General features: G+C 42.6%; 1 protein-coding gene across 6 annotated transcripts in view; it reads left to right on the top strand.

Annotated features, from left to right (window-relative positions):
• ap2a1 (adaptor related protein complex 2 subunit alpha 1) overlaps window positions 1–22,633 on the top strand; it is a 32,086-nt gene extending 9,453 nt beyond the window's left edge. The window contains exons 3-23 of one of the 6 annotated variants that reach the window (XM_010902261.3): window positions 2,026–2,219; window positions 2,549–2,678; window positions 3,325–3,426; window positions 6,858–7,117; window positions 7,520–7,688; window positions 8,439–8,576; window positions 8,766–8,948; window positions 9,144–9,241; window positions 9,490–9,721; window positions 10,113–10,292; window positions 10,610–10,764; window positions 11,490–11,549; window positions 12,208–12,279; window positions 12,597–12,679; window positions 16,475–16,564; window positions 17,118–17,241; window positions 17,470–17,586; window positions 19,314–19,383; window positions 19,631–19,765; window positions 19,917–19,928; window positions 20,451–22,633. In XM_010902261.3, coding sequence (XP_010900563.1) covers window positions 2,026–2,219; window positions 2,549–2,678; window positions 3,325–3,426; window positions 6,858–7,117; window positions 7,520–7,688; window positions 8,439–8,576; window positions 8,766–8,948; window positions 9,144–9,241; window positions 9,490–9,721; window positions 10,113–10,292; window positions 10,610–10,764; window positions 11,490–11,549; window positions 12,208–12,279; window positions 12,597–12,679; window positions 16,475–16,564; window positions 17,118–17,241; window positions 17,470–17,586; window positions 19,314–19,383; window positions 19,631–19,765; window positions 19,917–19,928; window positions 20,451–20,528 — 2,682 coding nt within the window. In that variant the 3' untranslated portion in view covers window positions 20,529–22,633. The remainder of the gene's footprint in view (window positions 1–2,025; window positions 2,220–2,548; window positions 2,679–3,324; window positions 3,427–6,857; window positions 7,118–7,519; window positions 7,689–8,438; window positions 8,577–8,765; window positions 8,949–9,143; window positions 9,242–9,489; window positions 9,722–10,112; window positions 10,293–10,609; window positions 10,765–11,489; window positions 11,550–12,207; window positions 12,280–12,596; window positions 12,680–16,474; window positions 16,565–17,117; window positions 17,242–17,469; window positions 17,587–19,313; window positions 19,384–19,630; window positions 19,766–19,916; window positions 19,929–20,450) is intronic. The other 5 variants (XM_010902263.4, XM_010902262.3, XM_010902265.4 and 2 more) reach the window with 5 other exon arrangements.
• Window positions 22,634–24,915: the final 2,282 nt, after the last annotated feature.

Genomic DNA, 24,915 nt, shown 5'->3' with positions numbered 1-24,915 from the left:
GTTTTGTTCTTAATGACAAACTTATCAGCGATGGCCTTCTAAGTGAAAGCATGTGTGATTTAAAAAGATTATGGGGATAATTGAAAAACTCAGAATGGAGTTTAGTGGCAGAGAATCCTACTTTTAAATTTTGGTTGCATGTAGAATCTTGTAGTATAGATGAAAAAGCTTTGTAATAGTCTTTATAGATGCATCACAAGTGATAGACCTATAAAGATCAGTTGAGTCTCAATATGAGTCCCTCACACACTGTCACTAATGATTAAGTATTATATAAGCCTGTGATAGCAATCACTCTAAATGAAACTCTATTGATTCCTTTGCTCCCTCATCACATTAGAGCATGCATTTAGGTGAAAGCCAGTTACTAGATGCCAAAGCTCATAGAAAGAGTTCCCCCAACTGGAATAATGCATGCAATTCTGGATGACCCAATTGTGGATAAGCTTGTATTTTATGTTTCACCTGCCAACAAAGCAAGAGTTCCATCAACTTGAATAACGGATGTTAGCACCATTTGAGCATTCCGTATAAATTTCCATGCATAAGTATTTTGGATTTAAATTGTCAAACTTTATCAATATGCGTATTTGGCTCAGCTGGCTGTTTTGGCTTTGGGGACAACCCCGACAGCATTACAAATAATAACCGAATAAGTCCCTGTTCTCCAACCTTTTCCCGAAAGTGTGCACTTGCATGATTCCGTGCATCCTTCAATTGTGAACTGTCGCTCCAACTAATTCCATACATTAAAATCAGGAACTGCGTAAGTGTGCAAGTAAACATCTGTGGAAAGTTTGGAAAATACTGATTTGGAAGTAACCACACAACTGTCTAAGCTGCTCAAGAAAACTAAAAACTCTCACTTTTTCTCCCCAGCAGCTTATTCTGTGTAATGGCTGTATTTAGATGTATTTGATAGAAACAGTAACAAATAGTTTTTTTTATGCTGAAAGAGCAGTGGGCCAGATTGGACCCTGTGCTGGGGGGGTACTGACTGGGCTGGGCCGCCCCATGCTGCGGCTTAGAGTGGGTTCAGTCAAAGGAGATGGTGTCAGACTGCCGGAATGGAGGATTCTGTGAACTGACATTTGGATGAATTGAAGTACTGTTATACCACAGTTAAGAAAAGCTGTATATTTAAGGATGCTCCCTTGAAAACAACAGTTTGGATGGGAATGACATGAGTGTGATTAAATTAGAGGACAGCTCCGATGTGAAGCGTGGCGGCAGGCTCCCACGGCTCAGGCAACGCCGTAATGATTGCCTTGCTTCGTCTCCCTGGTTCTGATTCAGTCACACCGGTGCATCCAAAACGCCGCCCTTGTTCCCAACGTTGTGTGCTACTTTTCACGGCGGCACCGCAAGGGAATTAAGGGAATTAAAAGGGAGTCATTTGGGACATGGGGGACAAAAAAGCGAGCAGGGAGGTATAAACTCCTCCGCAGGGCTTCCTCCCATCTCTCCCAACCGCTCCCTTTGTCGTGCTTCTCTTAACGTTGTCCCATTCTTTTTTCACTCTTCCCCCTTTTCCTCCTCGGCCCTCTGAATCATATTCGCCTCTTTAGGTGACCCCTCCCCCCATCTCTTCCGACAGTGTCATGAAAAGACGAGGTCGTCACCTCGGCACAGCCAACAATGGCTGACTGTTCCAAACGTCCGGGGTATAAGTCTGCCATTCCTGGTTACCAAAAGGCACATGTTCATCTCACTTGAGAGAATTGATGGTGTAGAAATCATTGTTCTAAATTGTTAAACAATTGAAACAGTTGTTTCAGTTTGTTGACTTTCTAAGAAGGGTTTTGCACATTGCCCTCAAGTAAAATGTAGACATGGATAGTCTCACACACACACACACACACACACACACACACACACACACACACACACACTGTTCCTCTCAGGGTTTATTCTTCTGCTGAAATAACCCATTTCTCCTTGCCCCTACTGTGGCTTTTGGGAGAATTGTGAACCTGTCAGATGTAGTTTTAAAAAGGCTGTGGACATTGTCTTTCCCTCCTCCAGGGCTACCTGTTTATCTCTGTTCTGGTGAACAGCAACAGCGAGCTGATCCGCCTCATCAACAACGCCATCAAGAATGACCTGTCCAGCCGTAACCCCACCTTCATGTGCCTCGCCCTGCACTGCATTGCCAACGTGGGCAGCCGTGAGATGGCCGAGGCCTTCGCTGGAGAGATCCCACGCATTCTGGTGGCTGGGTAAGACTAGAGGGAGGAAGGGACATGGGTGAGTTCAGGAGGGAAGAGAAGGGAGGAAATGGTCTCCTTTAACTTCTGTCATGTAATCGCATGCTAAGGGAGGCCAGACAGCTTAGTGGTTGGCACATGTTATGATGAAGCTGCAGATTAAATATGATATTCCCTTGAGCAAGGAACTTACTCTTATTTTCTCCCAAGCTGGCATTCTGCATTGTCCCATCACTTTTAAGGTGTCTCAAAAAAAGTGTGTTTGGGGAACAGGATGAAGAGTTTTCAGATACCCCCAGATTTCAGAAGTCCTTCCTAGCTGTGTTGTTTCTGATTTCCAGGGACACCATGGACAGTGTGAAGCAGTCGGCTGCTTTGTGTCTGCTGCGTCTGTACAAGGCCTCCCCAGACCTGGTCCTGATGGGGGAGTGGACTTCTCGCGTGGTCCATCTCCTCAATGACCAACACATGGTGAGAGAGACATTGGGCAAAATAAAATATGTAATTTATTTTAGTAATGATTGAATGATGATCTTATAGCACATTTTCATACCTCTGGTCTGTTTTCATTATTGTTTTCATTATGTTTTCATATTTCTGCTACAAAAGAAATATTTTTTGTAGCAAAAATAATTGTCACATTCACACAGGTCTTTTTTGCTTTACTGCTGAAATTTGATACCTGTCAAACCAAAATGGTATAGCACTGAAGTGAGTTTCTGGTGTGGATTGATGCTGGCTTGCTCTGGTGCATCAGAGCTATAGATTATGGAACCCCCGGCAAACAGTGGGTTACAGTGGCCTTCCACCCAACTTCTGGTTCCCCCTGAAAACTATCTGGGGATACTGCAAAGCGAACTGCTTGGTTTTTTGTCAGCCCTATACAGACTGGAATGCTTAACTCTGTTAGCATTGAATTGCATATTGTTGTCACAATGGCTCATTTGCTGGATTGAATCCCAGAGCCATCAAGGTGAAACATTTTCTTTCCTTGAATAAGATTATTAAACTTTGATAAACTCTGGATAATGTTAATTCGCTATAATGTCAAATTTTGTAGTTTGTGATGTTTTAGGTTCTTCATTGTGTTTGACAATGTGTCCGCTGTATCTCGCAGGGCGTTGTTACGGCAGCCATCTCTCTTATTACGTGTCTCAGCTCGAAGAACCCAGATGAGTTCAAGACCTGCGTGTCCCTGGCCGTGTCTCGTCTGAGCAGGGTGAGTCTCATCTTTTAGCACTACTAATTTTTATATACTTTTTAAAGTGCCCATATTATGAAAAAAAATCACTTTTTCTGGATTTTGGTTTGTTCTTTTGTGTCTCTGGTGCACGCATACAAACTTGAAAAAAAACATCCATGCTGTTTTGAGTGAGATTTGGGTTTCTGAATGTCCTCTGTCTTCAGTCTCTGGGTGAGCTTTTAGAAAACTCCTCAGACTGTGACGTCACAGTCCGAAAAAGTTGAATATTCCCACCCTCCACCCCCTCCCAACAGAGCATACCTAATGTCTCCACCGTCTATAGGCTCCACCCACCAGGTACAGCAGTAACTTCTTCTGTACTGTTGTTGGCTGTAAAGAGGAGCACAAAACACTCCATCGCGTCCCAACCGCAGAGGACAGAAGAGCGGCATGGCTTGAATTAATATGAAGGCAATGTCCCTGCTACAGTTGTCAAAAAATTGTCGGTTTGTGCTAACCACTTTGAAACGGGCTGTTTCTCCAACTTTGGTCAGCACAAGGCAGGATTAGCCCAGAAACCTTTGCTAAAAGAGTGCGCAATTCCAACTTTGCATGCAATACCTGCAGACAAGGGACATGTAAGTAGTTCCATACAATTAGTCTTTATTTTGCAATTCTACACGAACTAACCAAGAAGTGTTTTGGCAAACTAACATTTTAGCTAGCAAATTACGTTAGACCGTTACTACTATGCTCTCCCCGCTACCATGGTAACAGTTAGAGTGGGCGTGGGCAAAGGAGCAGCAGCTAATGAATATGCAATGAGCAGCAGAAAACAGAACACTTTGAAAGGGACTGAAACAGAGGGTAATAGGGGGAGGTAAGTATCTTTTCCTACAAGCTATTTCCAGCAAACAACTTCAGAAACATGTTTTATGGAACTTATAGACCTCTTTCAAGTTGTTGAAAAGCAGTCATAATATAGGCGCTTTAAGAGTCTAGTGGTGCTGTTAGTGGTAGAGAACAGCAGGGTTTTTTCTGTATCAAAATTGGGCTTAGGTGGAGGGTGTGGTCAAGGGTGTTTTTGGGGGAGTGGTCATGGTAAGTGTCCCCTCCCTATCTTTCAACTTCACTTTTCTTCAAGGGGATAATATAAATGCTTGTAATTTTAAAGCAGTTTTACTTGCAATTCTAAAAATTTTCTAGTGGCACCAAGAAAAACTGCCAGCATTGCTCTGCAAACACTGCTCAGCATTTTAAAAGCTGCTATCCAATGTAATTATTGTTGCTATTGTTTTCTGTTAATAGCCAATCGGGAAAATTACATACATTTTCTGATATTTTGCAGAAATCCATTTCCTATTATATCATTTAAATAATTTAGGAAATGTTCTTAATCCAGAGCAAATTATAAATAGTTTTATTTCTAAATATATGGATGAGTTGGTTTCAAGCATAAGCCAATTGATAATTGAAATATGCTGAACAAACAGTAAGTCCAAATGGCTACTCACTGAGAGATAAAACAACCAGGTCTGAATTCTACCTGCCACATCTAACAAAAAATGTAGGTGTATAACATTAGGTTTGCTCACTACTTGCCATCATGCTTCATTAAAAAACATGCTATAGATGGTAAACTATTTTGACTAGCAATTATTCACGCCTTTATTGGAAGAACAGCATGAAAATAAATCTAGACCTGAATGAGACAGCAGTTGACAGCCGACTGAACCAATGGGCAAAGGTGCTTTCATTTTCCAATTCGTATCAGCAGTTTAGTTAAATGCTCAATTCACCTGATTGATTGTTGAGCTCTCATCTATACATGTTTGTGCTTCAGCCAACTTGTAATTTCTAGCTAGGACTAGCCTCCTAGGTAACTGATCGCAGTATTGACAACACCTATGCTAAGGTAATTTCAATAAATCCATAACTAAAGAACCACTGCTTATATTGCTACCACTCGCTAGATACTAGTGATTAATTGTTTGGAATGAGTTGGCTATTTTAGTCAAAGTAGTCACGAATAATATAGTGATGCCCATCACTACTGGTGATGGTTCGTTTTTTGGTGAATGTTAGGAACCGAATCTCATTGGTGAAAGGAGCCGTTCATATGGCTCCTTAATTCCCTTACTTTTTAAGATCATAATTTACTAAAGATTGTATATCCGCACTGCATATATAGTGGTGAAAGTGTGTTTCTGTGTTCAGTGTTAATTTTTCCAGTAGGGTAATGTCAGTAAAAAATCAGCAGGTGATCTAAGACTTAGATGATGTAAGATGTAACCTGTTTGTCTTTACATTGGAGATTTTGCACTTGTTTTTTGGTTATTTTTAAGCATTTCATATGGAAAGTTCTGGAGCCAAATAAGCTGGCTCTTGAGGGGGAATAGAGCCAGGAGAGCTGGTTTGCAAAAAAGACTGGGAATGCCCGTCACTAATTAGTATTACTGGTTTGTTTTCGCCACCTGGGGAGGACATTTAGGAGTACCCGTTGTAAAATTTCCTTATTCGTATTTGCCACGTTCTGCAGGTGAGATTACCTTATTCTGGTAATATTCTGCTAGCATAATTTCTGATGGAGTATTATTTTTATTTGTAACACTCTAATGCACTTTTCTTATTAGGCAGGTGAAAAAAACATTTAGGTGACCCAACTTTGATTCTATGCCAGGAAACTCTGTAACATAAATGGACACAACAAAGGAATAAAAAATCTACAGATGATCTATTTATGGGTGGTAGTGAATAAAGTCATGCCAGTCTTTGGGATTTAAATGCATATAAATTGAAGTGCCTGTTAGCATAATATCATGAAATCTTAATGTTCACATAAAATGTTAGTTAATTATCTTCTTAATTATTCATCAAGAATTGAACCCCAATAACGATATACACCTATACGCCCCCATTCCCAGAGCGGGAGTAGGAAAATGTGAATCAGTTTTTTGCGTTATACAGTTCAGCCAACACTGTTGGCGTGTGCTTTATCTTCGTTAATATACATAACACTCCGATGTAACACAAATAATAGCACACAGCAGCTTTCAAAAAACATGTTGCCTCAGACATTACTGGCCACAGTGAGTCTGTGTGCAGTGCCTAATGTTAAGTAGCCTTTTCCCCAGGTCAGTGCTGTACTAGCAATCTTAATTTCATCCAGCCAATGTAGTGTCTGGTTGTTTAGGTTGCTACATTTGTAGCTAATGCAAGCTAATATTACCGGCTGGCATAGTGCTAAATAAAAGTAGCTAGACTTTTCTGAATGGGGGATCCTCTTGTTGAGGTAGATAGACATTACAGCTCAAAATATTTGGGTTATTCAGGCTAATCCAATCGCTGTAGTGCTGTATAAACTACTTGTTTATTACATGCGCTCTAGTTGGATGCATTCAACACTATCCTGATGGCAAATAACCAAACAACACGGTGACACAGACTTTGTCTTTCTCCCTCCCCAGATTGTGTCCTCAGCCTCCACTGACCTGCAGGACTACACCTACTACTTTGTCCCAGCGCCGTGGCTGTCCTGCAAGCTGCTACGCCTGCTCCAGTGCTATCCCCCTCCAGAAGATGGCGCAGTGAAGGGCCGCCTGGTGGAGTGTCTGGAGACCATCCTGAACAAGGCCCAGGAGCCGCCCAAGTCCAAGAAGGTGCAGCACTCTAACGCAAAGAACGCCATTCTGTTCGAGGCCATCTCCCTCATCATCCACTACGACAGGTGAGCTGGGCAGCTTCCCTTTGTCATTTCCTGTTTTCATATTTGAGGAGGTTTGTCATTTGGGTAAAAGTCCTTCCGGAATCTCTCTCCCCTCTGTCACTGAGATGCTGAGTAATGTTCCAGGGGATGTTAGTTAGCGAGTGGAAGAGTGTATCCACCACAGCTTGGGTTGGTCCAGTGATCTAAGCTGCCGCCTCCAGTGCCCATTTACTACTTTAGCCTGGGTTCAAATTCAGCCCACTGCTCTGTCAGTGTACATTTCTTTCTATTGTCTCTCCAACTCTCTCAGTCCCCAAAAAAGCATGAATGCCTGAGAATTCCTCAGAACTAATTGTCAGATGAGAAAAGCATGCAAATGTTACTAAAACAATATGCTCCTTCTGGTTTGAAATGTCCCTCCAGTGAGCCCAACCTGCTTGTGAGGGCCTGTAACCAATTGGGCCAGTTCCTGCAGCACAGAGAGACCAACCTGCGTTACCTAGCTCTGGAGAGCATGTGCACCTTGGCCAGCTCTGAGTTCTCCCACGAGGCCGTCAAGACCCACATTGAGACTGTCATCAATGCCCTCAAGGTCTGCCTCTGACAAACACCCCTGGCTTTTTGATTGACTTCTATGCTAAATGCCCTCTGGTGATATTGTAAAATCTATTTTGCTTTTTTGCCAGACCATGTAAGCAGAGCCCACCTAGAAGAGCGAATGTTCAGGATACACCAAAGTTTTGCTTGCTACAACCTTCATTAGCTAGGCTATGTTATAGGAAGCCTAAAATAAAACTGTTTACTGTTCTATTGCTATTATTTTTAAAGTATGTCTTAGGATTTGTTCAGGATAGACAAAAGCTTTGCTCGCTCCACGATTCTCTCGTCTTTCATTTGAGAAAATGTCAGTTATCGTCACCTATATTGAAAGTTACTGTATCAATGTCATTCACGAATGGCTAATAAGCTGTTAAAACAGCCAGTGACAAATGCCATACAGTTCATAGATGCTATTTGTGGTGGAGGTAAACTTATAAGATAAAATAAGAAACATTGCTTAATGGTGTCTAGCTAAATATTCAAACTGCATGATGTTACTGCATTACAAAATTATACAATGTCAAGAGGCTATACCGACACCCGGCAAATGTATTGCTCTGTGGCGTAGTGGTTAAAGACACAGCTTTTCATGTTGGAGATCCGGGTTTGCCTCTGGCGAGGGCAACGTCCATCATCTCTTTTTATTGCGGGCCGGCTGAATTAGGCTTGCCTGGTTTCTTATTTGTTGTTCTTTTAAACTTCTTTCTTCCACTTTCTTTCCACTTTGTTTTTCTCCCTACAGACTGAGAGAGATGTGAGTGTTCGCCAGAGGGCCGCCGACCTGCTCTATGCCATGTGTGACCGTAGCAATGCCAAGCAAATAGTCGCTGAGATGCTGAGTTACCTGGAGACAGCCGACTACTCCATCAGAGAAGAGATGGTGGGTGGTTGGGTGGATGCGTTGGTATAATTTGGGTGTATGTCGCCTCCATTTACCAAACCGTGTCACGCTGGAAGTAGTTCTGTTCATTACTTAATTACCATTTATTTATCTACTGCTTCACAAAGTGTTCACGTAATCCTGGAGGACACAAGAACAGCGTAAAACCCCTTGTTGCTTCTTTTCTAGGTGTTGAAAGTGGCCATCCTGGCAGAGAAGTACGCTGTGGACTACTCCTGGTATGTGGATACCATCCTGAACCTCATCCGCATCGCCGGCGACTACGTCAGCGAGGAGGTCTGGTACCGTGTCATCCAAATCGTCATCAACCGTGATGATGTACAGGGATACGCCGCTAAGACTGTTTTTGAGGTAAGGAGGGTTCCCCGTGTTTCCCCTACATGGAAATGATTTACCATGACTTGCAACCCACTAAGAAAGAAAAACAGGATGTAGCACTTTATGACCTGCTGATGTTCAGAGGGCTTTATAAAATGCATTGTATTTATAGTTTATTCTTGTTTGCTGTTATCGTAGCACAATGCAAATGAGTTTAACTGTCTCCAGGCGCTGCAGGCCCCAGCTTGTCATGAGAACATGGTGAAGGTGGGCGGTTACATCCTGGGAGAGTTTGGAAACCTCATCGCTGGGGACCCGCGTTCCAGGTGAGACCCTCTCAACCTGAGATGCATAAAAATCTGCTGATTATTTTCAGATGCATTCATGTTTTTATTCTGCCGCTCTTATGATTCTGCCTTTTTGTTACCTTTTCCCTCACTCTTCGCATCCTCCATTCCTTTGATTTGTTGTTTCTTTCTGTCTTTTTTCTTTGTTATTCTTCCTATTATTTCTTTGTTTCCATTTAATTCATTTCAATGTAACGTCTCTGTCCCACTCTCACCCCTTCCTCTAGTCCTCTGGTCCAGTTCAACCTGCTCCACTCTAAGTTCCACCTGTGTTCAGTGCCAACGCGTGCCCTGCTGCTTTCTGCCTACATCAAGTTCATCAACTTGTTTCCAGAGACCAAGGCCACCATCCAGGAGGTGCTTCGTTCTGACAGCCAGATCAGGAACTCGGACGTGGAGCTGCAGCAGAGGGCTGTGGAGTACCTCAAGCTCTCTTCCATTGCCAGCACAGATGTGTTGGTGAGGACCATAACAAAATCCTTATAGTAACTAAGTGGAGCTGTTTGTGGAGCTGGCCTGTAAGGGAAAGGTTGCTGTATCAGGGGTGCATGTTTTTGTTTTTGCCCAGGCACTCTCACACCTGTTTCAAATTAAATACTTGATGATAGGTTGATTATATCAATCAAGTGTGTAAGTGGTAGGGTAAAATTTGAAACAGGTGTGTGAGTGCCAGGGCAAAAACTAAAACGTGCAACCTTTTGGGTCCTGAGGACCAGGATTGGGGAACACTGGTTTACAGGAAGCTAAATTATATTTCTCCCTGTCTGTCTGTCTCTGTCATCCTCCCTGTTTTTCCCCTGCAATCTCTCTATCGTCCCCTCTGTTGTCCGTTCTGTCTCATCCTCCCCAGGCCACTGTGTTGGAGGAGATGCCCCCATTCCCAGAGCGGGAGTCATCCATCTTGGCCAAGCTGAAGAAGAAGAAGGGTCCGGGCGCTGTGTCGGTGGAACTGGAGGATGGCAAGGAGAGGGGCGAGCTCAATGGGGGAGCAGACAGAGGAGGCGAGGCTGCCATCGCCGCCTCAAATGCTGTGAGCATCCCGATTCCATGCACTTAATATCCCGCCAAATGTTACCCTCCTCTCTACCCAGTTAAAATCAAAAAGTAGCAGAAACTAATCTGAGTAAGGGTGCAATTGGATATACAGTGACTATTACAACTGTTCAACAAATGAGAACTTTGTAGAGACTACAGGGCACAGTATTGAAATATTAGGAGCAGTTGAAAGATTGTAATCACTTCAGGAGAACCGCAGCCATTGCCTGCTAAATGGGCTGGTTTAGAACTCCAATGTACTGCAGCTGTTCTCTTTTGCTCTCCCTCACTGTCTTTCACTTTTTCTTTCAGTCCACCCCATCACCTTCATCAGACCTGCTTGGTCTCCGTTCTGCTGCTCCCGTTGGCGGGCCTGCTCCAAGCGCTGGCAGCCTATTGGTCGATGTGTTTTCAGAGGCAGGGCCCGCCGCTTCCTCTACCAGAGTGAACGACGATGGCTTCCTGAGGTGAAAGTTCACCCTTTAATTAGTTGAACCTGTAGACCCCAGATTTAGGATCAGCCCAGATTTCCTTTTTCCATGTTGAACGAGGCTGATCATCCATCTGAAAAATTTCTAGCTGAGAAGTCCCACCTTGCATATCGTTCGTTTGACCGTTTGGTGAGATGAGGTAGATCAGATTTCCGTACCGGCCTGGTCAAAGGCCTGTGGTTCTGTCCCCAAACACAGCAGTTAACCATAATAGCTCCTAGGTTGTTGCTGAAAACGAGAACTTGTTTTCAGCCATGTCAGTGGGGTGACCACACGACTGGAGTGCATCTTTGTGATGCTGTTTTATGGCCACCTTGGTAGAATAGGACGAAAAGCCTTGTTGTTCGTGTTCTTTTCTCTGCTCGTCTGTGAGCTCGTTTCTTCTGCGTCTTCTATGTCTAATCTTTTGTCTGTTCTCTTTTTATCTCGCTGTATGTGACTGTCTTTCTCGCTTTCTCTTCTTCCCCCCTTTTTTTTTTGTGTGTGTGTGTGTGTGTGTGTGTGTGTGTGTGTGTGTGTGTGTGTGTGTGTGTGTGTGTGTGTGTGTGTGTGTGTGTGTGTGTGTGTGTGTGTGTGTGTGTGTGTGTGTGTGTGTGTGTGTGTGTGTGTGTGTGTGTGTGTGTGTGTGTGTGTGTGTGTGTGTGTGTGGTCTGGCTGTACGCGTGCCTGCTTATGCGTCACTCGTCCTCGGACAATGGCAGCGCTCTGCACGCTCCCGAGGCCCCTGACTCGCGGTTGGCGGAGGGCCCTGGCGATGCGGAGTAAGGGGCCAGAAACAAAATGGCTGACTGCCTCTTCACATTGCACCCAAATATACGTGCATAAACACGCACGCATGCTCGAATTCCTATGTGAGGACCGATTGTTTTTGTTTATTTTTTTGACTTCAGAAAGCATTTGACCTAAACTTAACCTTTACTCCTGAACCTAACCCTGATTTCTAAAATTAAACCTAAGCATAAAATAAATTGTGAGGACTTTCCCAAAAGGTCCTTGCATGAAACTCATACTTGTTCTCACTTTCATAGGAATTCGAGCAAACTGATACAAACTAATAACAATGCCCACACATGAATTCACCCAAACAGACCTGTGCTAGGCTGCATATTCGATTGTACAAAAACGTACCACACTATTGGTTGGCCAATTTTTTTTTTATTGTTATTCACGTTTTTTTTTCTTTTTTTACTCATTGCTTGTACTAACCCACTTCTGCCTTTTCCTTCCCCCTCTCTTCCCTTAATTTTGTCATGAGTCACTGCTTTGGTTCTCCCATGAAACACACCCACACCCCATCTGTCTCTCCACATTTCTCTAAATGTTTCTATCTGTAACCCTGTTGGTCTCCCTTCAAACCTACTCTCCGGATCCTTCTTTTTTTTCCTCCCTTTCTCCATCATTTCTCCTCTTCCCTCTCAGCTCTGCTCCTCCTTCTGCGGCCTCTGAGGATCCCGCCCCTCCTCTGCCCGAGTCAGACGAGCTTCTCAACAAGTAAGAGCTCATGCGCTCCTCTTTCCTCAGTGTCTCTTTCTGTCTGGTCATGGTAGCCTTTTGGGGTTCTAAGCCAATTTATATTAATAACTGCAATGAGGCACTTAGTTGCACAAAATATTCACCGTCACTAAGGTCCATTTGTCCAGTTTATGGAGGCACAAGGGGTGGTGTGAAGATATGTGTGAACTGTGAGTTTACAGAGCCTTTATAGGAATTGGTATTTGTGCAGGTTTTTAAATCTTGAATTGCAAATCTTAACTATTTAATTCTCCTCCTCTGTTTCGTTTGTTGGTCTGCCTATTGCTTTTTCTCAGGTTTGTGTGTAAGAACAACGGGGTTCTGTTTGAGAACCAACTGCTTCAGATTGGCATCAAGTCGGAGTATCGCCAGAACCTGGGTGAGTGTGTCTTACCTGACAATCCCATAAATTACACTTTCTTCTTTTGACGGTTGGTCACATACAAGTATATGTCAACAACACTGCTAAGAGAGTTTTTAAGTGATTTCTTTCTGTTGGTGGTCCTAAAAAAAAATCTGATGTGGATGTGTCATCTTTAAACTACATTTGCCTTTTGGCTGGAACCTTATTCAACGGCTGTTTAGTGTTCTGTAGCCTGGGCAACGGTTTTTCATTCTAATCAGGGACTGACTTCAGAACTTGGAGGTAGAATGAGAAAAAGCCATCTGTACTCCAGCTCCCCAGGCTCAGAGATGGCTAACAAGTATGTTTAATTGTGCGCAGAATATAAGAGGAGGCGATAGTGTCATTTGTATTTATGCTAACATCCTAGCTTTGTCATTTCTGTTTTTAGGATTAATAATGTATTATTATGTGATAAGGGCTTGAGTCTGTGGTCTTCGTTACATGCTGAGTGAATGAGCACTGTCTTATCATTATGAACATTGTTCATGTACTGACAACATTGGGAGTGTCACCTAAATGTGCTCACTTTTTCTCTCTATATATTTTTTTTAATCTACATGTTTTATGCATTTGTGGCTTATGTGACAGAAACATTGGGAAAGTATTTTGGTGGTTGAAATGGCGGTGTGCAGGATTTGAATCCATGCTGCAGCAGTATATGTGGTTTGGGGCTCTGACTGCTGGTTCACCCGGGTCCAATATACACTGGTCAAAAAAATTAAATCACACATCGGGTCTCGATAAAAAAAAATGTATAAATCCAAATCTTTACTGTATATTGTGTAATTTGTAAACAATTGGGCTGTTCCAACTTGGGTGAATTTCATCACAGCAACTCATAATGTGACTCAGTAGTGTGTATGGCCCCCACGTGCCTGTCTGCACTCCCGACAACGTCTGGGCATGCTCCTGATGAGATGGCAGATGGTGTCCTGGGGGATCTCCTCCCAGACTTGGATCAGGGCATCAGTGACCTCCTGGACAGTCTCTAGAGCTACTTGGTGGCGTCGGATGCAATGATAAACAACATACCAGAGCAGGGCTCCAAACCAAAAAATCAATTAAGGAGCCATTGGCTCCTATAGGGGAAAAAAACAGGTGCCAAATAATTTTTTTAAGAGCCACATAACAATGCACTTCCTTTCATTCACCTTGTTGTGTGCATGTCTCTCCTCTTCCGACTTATGAACTATATACAGTCAAATAAAAAAAATTACGCAGAATCTGAGCCAGTGTCACTGCCACAGACCATGATTATGTCCATATCACTTGGCCACTGAGTGTAGTTTGGCCGTCTCCTCTTCTTTTTTGCAGAAAGCCAGCATTTGACACATGGTTCAGGATCAAACTGTTCAAGTGATGGACCTTTAGCGGTGATCCTGATCAAATCTTCCAAGGTTGACACATGGAGTGAATTGCGTACTTTAGATTTGATCCTGTTTTGAGCTGAAAAACCATGTTCACACTGAACAGCCGAACATTAATATAGCAGACGAATAAATAATCACAACATAAGGCTACGGCGCATGAACTGGAGATTATATCATCATGAACCGAACCGTAGCCTACTCGCCTCACAGGCCTGAAAAATTTGAAATATATCTATTATCTACAGAAAGCTGTTTCTACACAGAACTATCCAAAAGGAAAAAATGTATGTAGGCTATATATATATATATATATATATATATATATATATATATATATATATATATATATATATATATATATATATATATATATATATATATATATATATATATATATATATATATATATATATATATATATATATATATATATATATATATATATATATATATATATATATATATATATATATATATAAAAAGATCGCAAGTCAGTAGGCTATCGTCAACCTAATCTTTGCAGCCGACAGAAAACACTTGTTTATTAATAAAATATTAAAATGTCTCATTGCAAACCATAGACAATAGCATATAAGAGGCGCAAACAGAGCGGAAATTGCAGGCGCGGCTCGAAATGGCTGTTATTTCAAATAGAGCAAATTTTAAACTAATCGGTTAACCGGTTTCAACCGGCTAATGAGGCTTGGCGGTCGGCCAAGAATTTTTTTTGTTTTCGCCATAGTGGAAGGGGGCCAGACTTTGTATAAATGAATGACGTTAACAAAACAAATGAAACGATAGGCTACTGGTTATAAAACATGCACATAGGATGCAAATTTTACAATCAAAGGGAGTACATTTGTATTGTACAAATAAATATATTTGGTCGCAAATGTGACCATTTTAGTCGCAGTTTGGAGCCCTGCAGAGGTTCTCAGTTGGATTCAGGTCTGGGGAACGTGAGGGCCAGTCAATGCCATCAAGGCCTTCCTCATCCAGGAACTGCCTATACACTCTGGCCACATGAGGCTGGGCATTGTCCTGCACCAGGAGAAACCCAAGGCCTACTACACAAGTGTAAGGTCTAATGGGTCAGAGGATTTCACCCCGGGATCTAACAGCAGTCAGGGTACTGTGACCCTCCAAGGATATGCCTCCCCAGACCATCACTGACCCACCGCCAAACCGGTTATGCTGGTGATGTTGACACCAAGGCGTCTCCAGACTCTTTCACGTCTGTTACATGTGCTCAGTGTGAACCTGCTTTCATCTGTGAAGTGAACAGGGCACCAATGGCAGACATGCCCTCATGCCACCCTCATGGAGTCTGTTTCTGACAGTTTGGTCAAAAACATGTGCACTACAAGCCTGTTGGAGGTCTTTTTGTAGGGCTCTGGCAGTGTTCCTCCTGTTCCTCCTCACACAAAGGAGCAGATATCGGTCCTGCTGCTGGGTTGATGCCCTATGGCCCTGTCCAACTCTACTCGTGTAACGGCCCGTCTCCTGTGTAACAGGATGGTTGAGGGTGCATTTAAGAACTCCCAACCACCACTAGTGTTCTGAGTTTGTGCTCACTTTAATTTCATTGCAGAGCTTTGTGTTCTGTTATCTACAGATACCCTAATGCAATCATCAACTATTTATTTATAGTTCACACTAGACAGTACAACACCTTTCAGACTTTCAAACTCCCATCCTTTTTTCTACCACCACCCATGTGCTCGGCAAAACCATTCCCTCTTTAAAGATGGCCTACTTCTCCTCCACTGAACCGGAAAATGAGCAGCGCCACCTCCAGCAGTGGTCACCCACTATAATTGCAACATAAAACCAACACTAACACATTTCCAGCCCCCAATTCTTGCAATGCTTAGTAGCCCACTCCACCAGTACTGGAACTTTGCCACTACTTCATCTGTCACACCTGGTATCTCCTCAATGCTCTTGAGACTGTACTGGGAAACACAGCAAACCTTCTTGCAATGGCATGTATGGATGTGCCATCCTGGAGGAGCTGGACTACCAGTGCAACCTAAATGGGCTGCAGGTACCGCCTCATGCTACCAGTAGTGACAAGGACACTAGCTAAAATAACAAAATAGAGAAGAATCAGGAAGGATAAGGAGTGAGCAATTGTCTGTGGCCACCACCTGCAAAACCATTCCCTTTTTGGGGGGGTTGTCTTACTGTTTCCTCTCCAGTGCACCTGCTGTCACTTTTATTTGCACAGAAACAGGTGAAATTCATGCACAATCGCTTCCTAAACGGACAGATTGATATTCCTGTTTCATTTACTTGGAATTATACTGTGATGATTACATGTTCCCTTAATTTTTTTTTGCAGTGTATAATGTCTTGGAATGTGTGTTTTTCATTAAATTGTTTTTTTTTCCCCCAGGGAGGATGTATTTGTTTTACGGCAATAAGACTTCAGTGCAGTTTGTCAGCTTCACCACCACTGTCAGCTGTCCAGGGGAGCTTCAGTCTCATATCCTCAAATGCATTCCCTCTCTCACACACGTGTCTGGCCGCCTCTATATTGCAGTAGTAAGTGTCATGGCAGGGACAACACCATTATAGCAGTACTCGTAATGTACTGTAGAAAGGAAAATGTAAGCAGATTTAACATCTTCAGGGAAAGAACCCTAGTGTTTGAAACATTCATTACCTGGAGGCACTTATTTTCTGAGCTTTTGAACACAATATCTTACAGGAGACATTTTAATTTGTCCAAAGTGTTTTTTATTTTGGCCATTGCCACACTGCTATACTTGAGCAAAAAGCCGGAACAGGGTGTGGTGAGTTGTTCTTCTGCACATCGCAACGCAGACTGCCTGAATAGAGTAATTAGCCATGGTATATTGACCATACACCACAAATTCTTAATGTTATAAAATGGTAACTGACACAATTAGAGATGTATTCTTTGGCCTCATCACAGCTTTTATCCAATCAGCATTCAAACTACCCAGTTTTCAATTGTTTGCCTGGGTACTCTGTGCATGGGGTTCTCTGTTCCTGTCCTTGACCGGTGCTCCCACAGCTTAACGTTCAGACCAAACCAGTGGAGCCCCTGGTGGAGGGTGGAGCACAGGTGCAGCAGGTTATCAACATCGAGTGTCTGACGGACTTTGTCGATGCACCACTGCTTAACATCAAGTTCAGGTACACCAACACACAGAGCTGTGCTGAATGCATAAATGCATGTTACTAAATGGAGACTGCTGTTGCATTTTAAACAGGTAACTGCTTATGAAGACATTTAAGATGGGTTAGTTCTTGTGCCTAAGCAATCCCTAATTTACTGTTTGAAATGAGTTGGTTGTAAACTTCACCCACTCAATTTGCTTGTTAAGTGTTGCTGGAAGGCAGCTAAAGTGTTGTGTGTCACAGGTATGGGGGAGCCCTGCAGAACATCACACTCAAGCTGCCCGTCACCATCAACAAGTTCTTCCAGCCTACAGAGATGGCCGCTGCAGACTTCTTCCAGCGCTGGAAACAGCTTAGCCAGTGAGTGTTTGTGTGTGGTCTCATCATTGAAGTTGTCCTTTCAGAAAACAAAGGTGTAATTTTCACTTTTGCTGTTTATAGTTTTTGTCTTGATTCTCTGCTTAGTTTGGTAAACACTTTCCATCCCCAAAAAGCCATTTAAATGTACAAACCCGATTCCAAAAAAGTTGGGACACTGTACAAATTGTGAGTAAAAAAGGAATGGAATAATTTACAAATCTCAAACTCAAACTAATTCACAATAGAATATAGATATATCGAAAGTGAGACATTTTGTAATGTCATGCCAAAAAAGTTGGGACAGGTAGCAATAAGAGGCCGGAAAAGTTAAATGTACAGATAAGGAACAGCTGGAGGACCAATTTGCAACATGATTGGGTATAAAAAGAGCCTCTCAGAGTGGAAGTGTCTCTCAGAAGTCAAGATGGGCAGAGGATCACCAATTCCCCCAATGCTGCAGTGAAAAATAATGGTGCAATATCAGAAAAGAGTTTCTCAGAGAAAAATTGCAAAGAGTTTGAAGTTATCATCATCTACAGTGCATAATATCATCCAAAGATTCAGAGAATCTGGAACAATCTCTGTGCGTAAGGGTCAAGGCCGGAAAACCATACTGGATGCCCGTGATCTTGGGCCCTCAGACGGCACTGCATCACATACAGGAATGATACTGTAATGGAAATCACAACATGGGCTCAGGAATACTTCCAGAAAACATTATCGGTGAGTACAATCCCCTGTGCCATTCGCCGTTGCCGGCTAAAACTCTATAGGTCAAAAAAGAAGCCTTATCTAAACAGGATCCAGAAGCGCAGGCGTTTTTTCTGGGCCAAGGATCATTTAAAATGGATGGTGGAAAAGTGTTCTGTGGTCAGACAAATCAGAATTAGAAGTTCATTTTGGAAAACTGGGACGCCATGTCATCCGGACTAAAGAAGACAAGGACAACCCAAGTTGTTATCAGCGCTCAGTTCAGAAGCCTGCATCTCTGATGGTATGGGGTTGCATGAGTGTGTGTGGCATGGGCAGCCTACACATCTGGAAAGGCACCATCAATGCTGACAGTTATATCCAAGTTCTAGAACAACATATGCTCCCATCCAGACGTCGTTTCTTTCAGGGAAGACCTTGCATTTTCCATCATGACAATGCCAGACCACATACTGCATCAATTACAATGTCATGGCTGCATAGAAGAAGGATCCGGGTACTGAAATGGCCAGCCTGTAGTCCAGATCTTTCACCCATAGAAAACATTTGGCGCATCATAAAGAGGAAGGTGCGACAAAGAAGACCTAAGACAGTTGAGCAACTAGAAGCCTGTATTAGACAAGAATGTGACAACATTCCTATTCATTAACTTGAGCAACTTGTCTCTTCAGTCCCCAGACGTTTGTAGTCCGTTATAAAAAGAAGAGGGAATGCCACACAGTGGTAAACATGGCCTTGTCCCAACTTTTTTGAGATGTGTTGATGCCATGAAATTTAAAATCAACATATTTTTCCCTTAAAGTGATACATTTTCTCAGTTTAAACATTTGATATGTCATCTATGGTATATTCTGAATTAAATATTGGAATTTGAAACTTCCACATCATTGCATTCTGTTTTTATTCACAATTGTACAGGGTCCCAACTTTTTTGGAATCGGGTTTGTACATTGAATTGAGAAGTTTTGAAATGGCAGAAAATGCTTCTATGTGTAATGGTTAGCTTCTCTCTAAAGGCCACAGCAAGAAGCACAAAAAATCTTCAAAGCCAGCCACGGCATGGACACAGAAGTGCTCAAAGCCAAGGTACGTACACACACACACACACACACACACACACACACACTCACACACACACAAACTTACTTCCCTGCTGAATGTCTTCCACCTCCTATTGATTGTCCACACTTCTGTCTGTGTGCCTGTCTGTGTGCCTGTCTGTGTGCCTGTCTGTGTGCCTGTCTGTGTGCCTGTCTGTGTGCCTGTCTGTCTGGTCTCGTCTGTGTGCCTGTCTGTCTGGTCTCGTCTGTGTGCCTGTCTCGTCTGTCTCTAGTTGCTGGGTTTAGGGACAGCCCTGTTGGAGAACGTGGATCCTAACCCAGAGAACTATGTGTGTGCCGGAGTCATCCAAACCAAGATCCAACAGGTTGGCTGTCTGTTGAGACTGGAGCCCAACGCGCAGGCACAGGTAGCCCCCCCCCCCCCCCCCACACACACACACACACACACACACTTGTGCGCGCATGCATTAGATTCACACACAGCGTCCGTCTGTCCTTCTCTGTGTGGCTCTCATTGCATCACTCACTGCTGTCTGTGTCTTTCTGCTGCAAATCAAGCCTGGCGAGCAGGTAACACTCCTGTTCTCTGTCTGTCTCTTTTCGTTTCTCTGTTTGTCTCTGTGTCTTTCTCGCAGCCTTTATGGCTTTCCTACTCTCAATCTCTAACTCTCTCAAATCAAATTGCTCTCTCTGTTTTTGTCTATCTGCATCTCTTTGTCTTTAACTCTGTCTTTCTCTTGATGTCTCTCGCTCTCCTTTTCCCCCACATTCTTCCACTTTCTCTCATTAATATTTGGTTCCTCCCATTCTCCTCTCTCATGCTCTTGCACTCTCCATCCCCCATTGATCTTTCTGTGTCCTTTTTCACTTTGCAAGATTCCTTTCTCACTGACGACCCAAAATGGACCATTTTAATCTTTGTCTGTCGGTCTTCCTTTCCTTTCTTTCAGTACAGTGTTAGACTCCAGGTTAATCTGTCATCAGTGTAAATTCATTTAATTCTTGTCATGCTGAAGTGTTACTTTTCGTTTTCAGGGTGCGTATGTGTTTCCTCAGGTTCTTTACAGCTGTGTTTCTTCCTCTCCCCCTCAGATGTACCGGCTGACGCTCCGCAGCAGCAAGGACACGGTTTCCCAGCGCGTCTGTGACTTGCTGGCGGAACAGTTCTAGAGCCCCCCCCCCAAAAAAAAAAAATAGTTACCTGAATAAAGATTCTATGAAAAGAAGAAGGAAAAAAAATTGAAAAAAAATACATAAGGGAAAAAAAAGCAGCCATTGCCTCTTATCGCAATGGTCCTATTATTCTTGTCCTTGTTAATCTTGTCACAATTATGATTCCGATTCTTCTTCTTACTGTTTATTATCATCTGCGCTTCTTGTTTTTATCGGTGTTTACCTGTGTGCATGTGCGTGCGTGTGTGTGGGTATATGTGCGCGTGTGTGTTCCAGAATCGTGCCAGTGTGAGTCTCCCAGTCTTCTCCGTCCCACCTGTTCAAGCCCCATGGGCACCTGTATTTGTGTTGACAGCTGGTGTTATGTGCTTTCTGTGTGTTAGGATTGATTTGATTCACAAAATCTCAATATTACATCATCTCTGGGATTGCATGGGAGGAACACTTCCGTGAACACGCGCACACACACTCACACCTAGGCACACACCTGCATGTTATTACACGTTACTGTATCTATGTGAAGGATCCACATAGGGTCGGTAGCAGTAAATCACACTAAAGAAACCGGACTTCCATGTAAGGGTCCAAAACAAAACACTCAACGTCAACAAAAACACCCACAACTTTTCTCCACTCTCTGCCGTCACAACTCCCACTGGTTGTACCTACACCCCAATGACCTCCATTGACATGAGCCCATAGAAATTAATTCTAGCACATTCCCCAAAGCTTCCAGTTCCGGCTTCGTTCCATTGGAAATGGCCAGTGCACTTTAGGTGGTTCTAGGGACTTCAGCCCATCAGTACCTTCTGACATGTATACACAAACTAGCACCCCAACACACACAGACACTGCTGGCGCATAACCATACTTTATAGAAAAGCTCAAATGATTCCGTTTCCCTACATGTAGAATATTTTGGGGCATTTTTTGTTTTATTTCGACTTGTCTTTTGTTTTTCTTCTATTAGTTCTGGTGTAATTTTTAAGTGTTTCTGTACCCTTTTAATGGTGTACTGTTGCTTCTGTTTTGTGTGGACATTCCAGTGGGTGTGACTGTAGAGAGATTGTAAGGCCAGCTGTGTTTAACCTGGAAATTAAGAGAAGAGAGGGAGAGAGGCGATGGTGGGGGAGGTGAGCCACAGCAGGGTAGGAAGTCTGGTTTAGTGTTCATCAGACAGAGGCAAGGTTACTTAAATCAGTCATAAAGCCTACTAAATTCACTGTAAAAATGACCTAACAGCTAAAATGGAATTACACCATAAAAGCTGATGTTTTTTGCCACTTGAAGTGCAGGGATCATTTATTGTGAGCTGACACGGTGGTTCATGACAGTGTATGGAGAGTTTGTTTGACTGTTAGTAAGCATTGAGTAGACCCATTAATGGAGTTCAGGTGGTAGTTGGGAGAAGACCGAGGCAGAGAGCCAGTCTGCCAAGTTCCGCCAGCACATGAAGAATGCCATGGCAGAGAGCAGGGGCATTGTATTCATTATTTCTCAGTTTTTTTGGCTGAAAGGAATGATGGGATTGAGGGTGCTGCTTGTTGCTGCAGTCAACCTAAAAAAAGAGTGCCTCAGACCTGCATCTCTATATAGACACACAAACATACCTTATAGCATTAATTGGGAGAACGTTATAATCCAACGAAATTGCAATCTTTGAAAACAAACCACCACAAGATCCTCAACAGCACTTATCTGTTCATTTCAGACACATGCATGTTCAGTCTTTGAGAAGAAGAACCGCACTAAACCAACTGTCAAACACAAGTACAGGGAATCGGGTCATCAGGGGTTGGCATTGTGCGCTTGTGCTTTGAGTGTGAGTGTGTGATTAAAAATAAAATGTAAGTGATGTTTATGAGACATGGTCATATTAGTTTCAACAGGAGTCCCTTAAGCTCCCACCCTGCAGCATAGGCAGGGCTGTTTGGTCATTTGTAGTGGAAACTGTAGTCACCTTGTGTGCGTGTGCGTCTATGCAGTATCCGCTAGCTAATGCAGCCCTCTGTATCGATGTTAAACCTGTCTGATACCTGTGTTAGATTTAAGATTTACTCTGTACTGAATAATGTGAAAGTAAAACTATGCCATATAATCCATCACAGTCTAAGGCTCTTTTTTTGGTTTGTGTTGGTAAGTGAAATATGAAAGCAAAATCTTGATTTACCCAGTTAGGGGGAAACTTCCAATTCAGGCTAGGTTATGTTTTGGTATAAAAATTACAGAACATGGAATTGTAGTTATCACATCCTGACATGGTAAGTATTAAAGGACTGGGTGTGTTTGTGGCAAGGAAGATAATGATTCGTTTTTTTTTTTAAATGTTTGCATAGCTCATCATTATTTTCCCTCACTGATCACATTGGGTATTTTCAAATACGGTCCCTTTTAGAAAACATCTGATTTTCAAACTAAGTTATTTGTGGTGGGATAAATCTGAATTAGTTATAAACAAAAGGATTGTTTGAACCTCAATGTAATCATGTTTTAGCCTTAACATCATGCGTCAATACCACAAAACATAGGTGTGATTCAGTATTGGATGAAATGCCTACAGCTATCCAGATAAAACACAACAGCCCCTCTGTTTGTTGACTAACAGCAGTTATTATACTTGATGCCTTGTTCAAAAGCACAATGGTAGGATATGGTGGAATTAAGGGATCAGAGACTAGCAACTATCTATTTAGATTTACATGGGTTAAAAATACACTGCCAACAATTGTGTTAATTTAAAGGAGAAATGTAAGGGCAATGATGATGACCAACTTTGAAAAAAAACAGTTCCTGCATTTCTATAATTTCAAATGAAGCACTGTCCATAGTTTACAAAAAAATCTCTAATGTAATGCACTGCTTTTTAAACATCAAATTTGGCCCCCAAAAATTAACACATACTAAAATTGTGACTAATCAGGATTAACAAATGTTCATGCAATTAATCACAATTATTTATTTTAATAGTTTGACTGCACATTTCTTTCTGTCTTTATACATTGATGAGCCAAAACAGTACGACCACTTGCCTAATATACTGTTATATATTACCAGCCAAGGCATGGACTCTTCTAGACTCCAGAAGTTGTCCTGTGGTATCTGGCACCAAGACATTAGAAGCTGATCCTTCAAGTCCTCTAAGTTGCGTGGAGCTGCTGTGGAGCTGCTGTGGATCTGACTCTTCGATCCAGCACATTCCACAGACGCTCAGTCAGAATGAGATATGGGGAATTTGGAGGCCAGGGCAACACCTTGAACTCTTCCACAAACCATTCCCAAACTGTGTGAAGTGTGACAGGGCACATAATCATGCTGAAAGAGGCCATTGCCATGAAGGGGTATACCTGGTCTGCAACCATGTTTAGGTCGGTGCACATTTCACATTGATCTCAATATGAATGCCTGAACCAGGGGTTTCCAGCAGAACAGTGCTCAGAGCATCACACTCCCTCCAACAGTTTGTCTTCCCACATTGCATCCTGGTGCCATCACTTCCCCAAGTAAATGACGTCCACGGCCGTCCACATTAGGTAAAAGAAAACAGGAATCATCGGACCATGTGATCTTCCCCTGCTCCAAGGTCAGTTCCAATGTTCATTGTAGGTACTTTAGATGGTGGACAGGGGTCTTAATGGACATACGCAGCAGGGTGAAACAACTGAGATGCAATTGAAGTGCAGACTTTCAGCTTTAATTCAAGGGGTGGTACAAAAATATTGCATATGAAACGTTTAGAAATTGCAACCATTTTCATACACAGTCCCCTTATTTGAGGGTCTCAAATGTAATTGGACAAATTAACACAATCATAAATAAAATGTTCATTTTTAATACTTTGTTGAGAATCCTTTGCAGATAATGACTGCTGGAATGCCGCCCAATCAGCTTCACTGAATTTCGTTGAATCTGAGAAGACAATATCACAATACACTTCGGAATACATCCGGCTGCTTCTGTCTTCTGTCACATAATCAATAAACAATAGTGACCCAATGCCATCACACTGCTTTACAAATATTTTACAGATGATGTGGTATGCTTCGGACCAAGACTTCTCCATACTTTTTTCTTCCCATCATTCTGGTACAGGTTGATCTTAGGTTTGATCTGTCCAAAGAATGCTGTTCCAGAACTGGGCTGCTTTTTTAGATGTTTTTTGGCAAACGTCTAATCTGGCTTTTTCTATTTTTGAGGCTTATGAATGGTGTTCACCTTCTGGTGAACCCTCTGTATTAGATCTTGTGAAGTCTCCTCTTTAAGGTAAACTTGGACAATGATATGCCAACCTCCTGGAGAGTGTTCTTCACTTGCCTGGATGTTTTGAAGTGGGTTTTCTTTACCATGGAAAGGATCCTATGATCTTCCACCACTGTTGTCTTCCTTG

The sequence above is a fragment of the Esox lucius genome, chromosome 11 (genome assembly GCF_011004845.1).
Source record: "Esox lucius isolate fEsoLuc1 chromosome 11, fEsoLuc1.pri, whole genome shotgun sequence".
Lineage (NCBI taxonomy): Eukaryota > Metazoa > Chordata > Actinopteri > Esociformes > Esocidae > Esox > Esox lucius.
The sequence above is the reverse complement of the archived record's forward strand: the minus strand, read 5'-3'. Positions and strand labels throughout refer to the sequence as shown.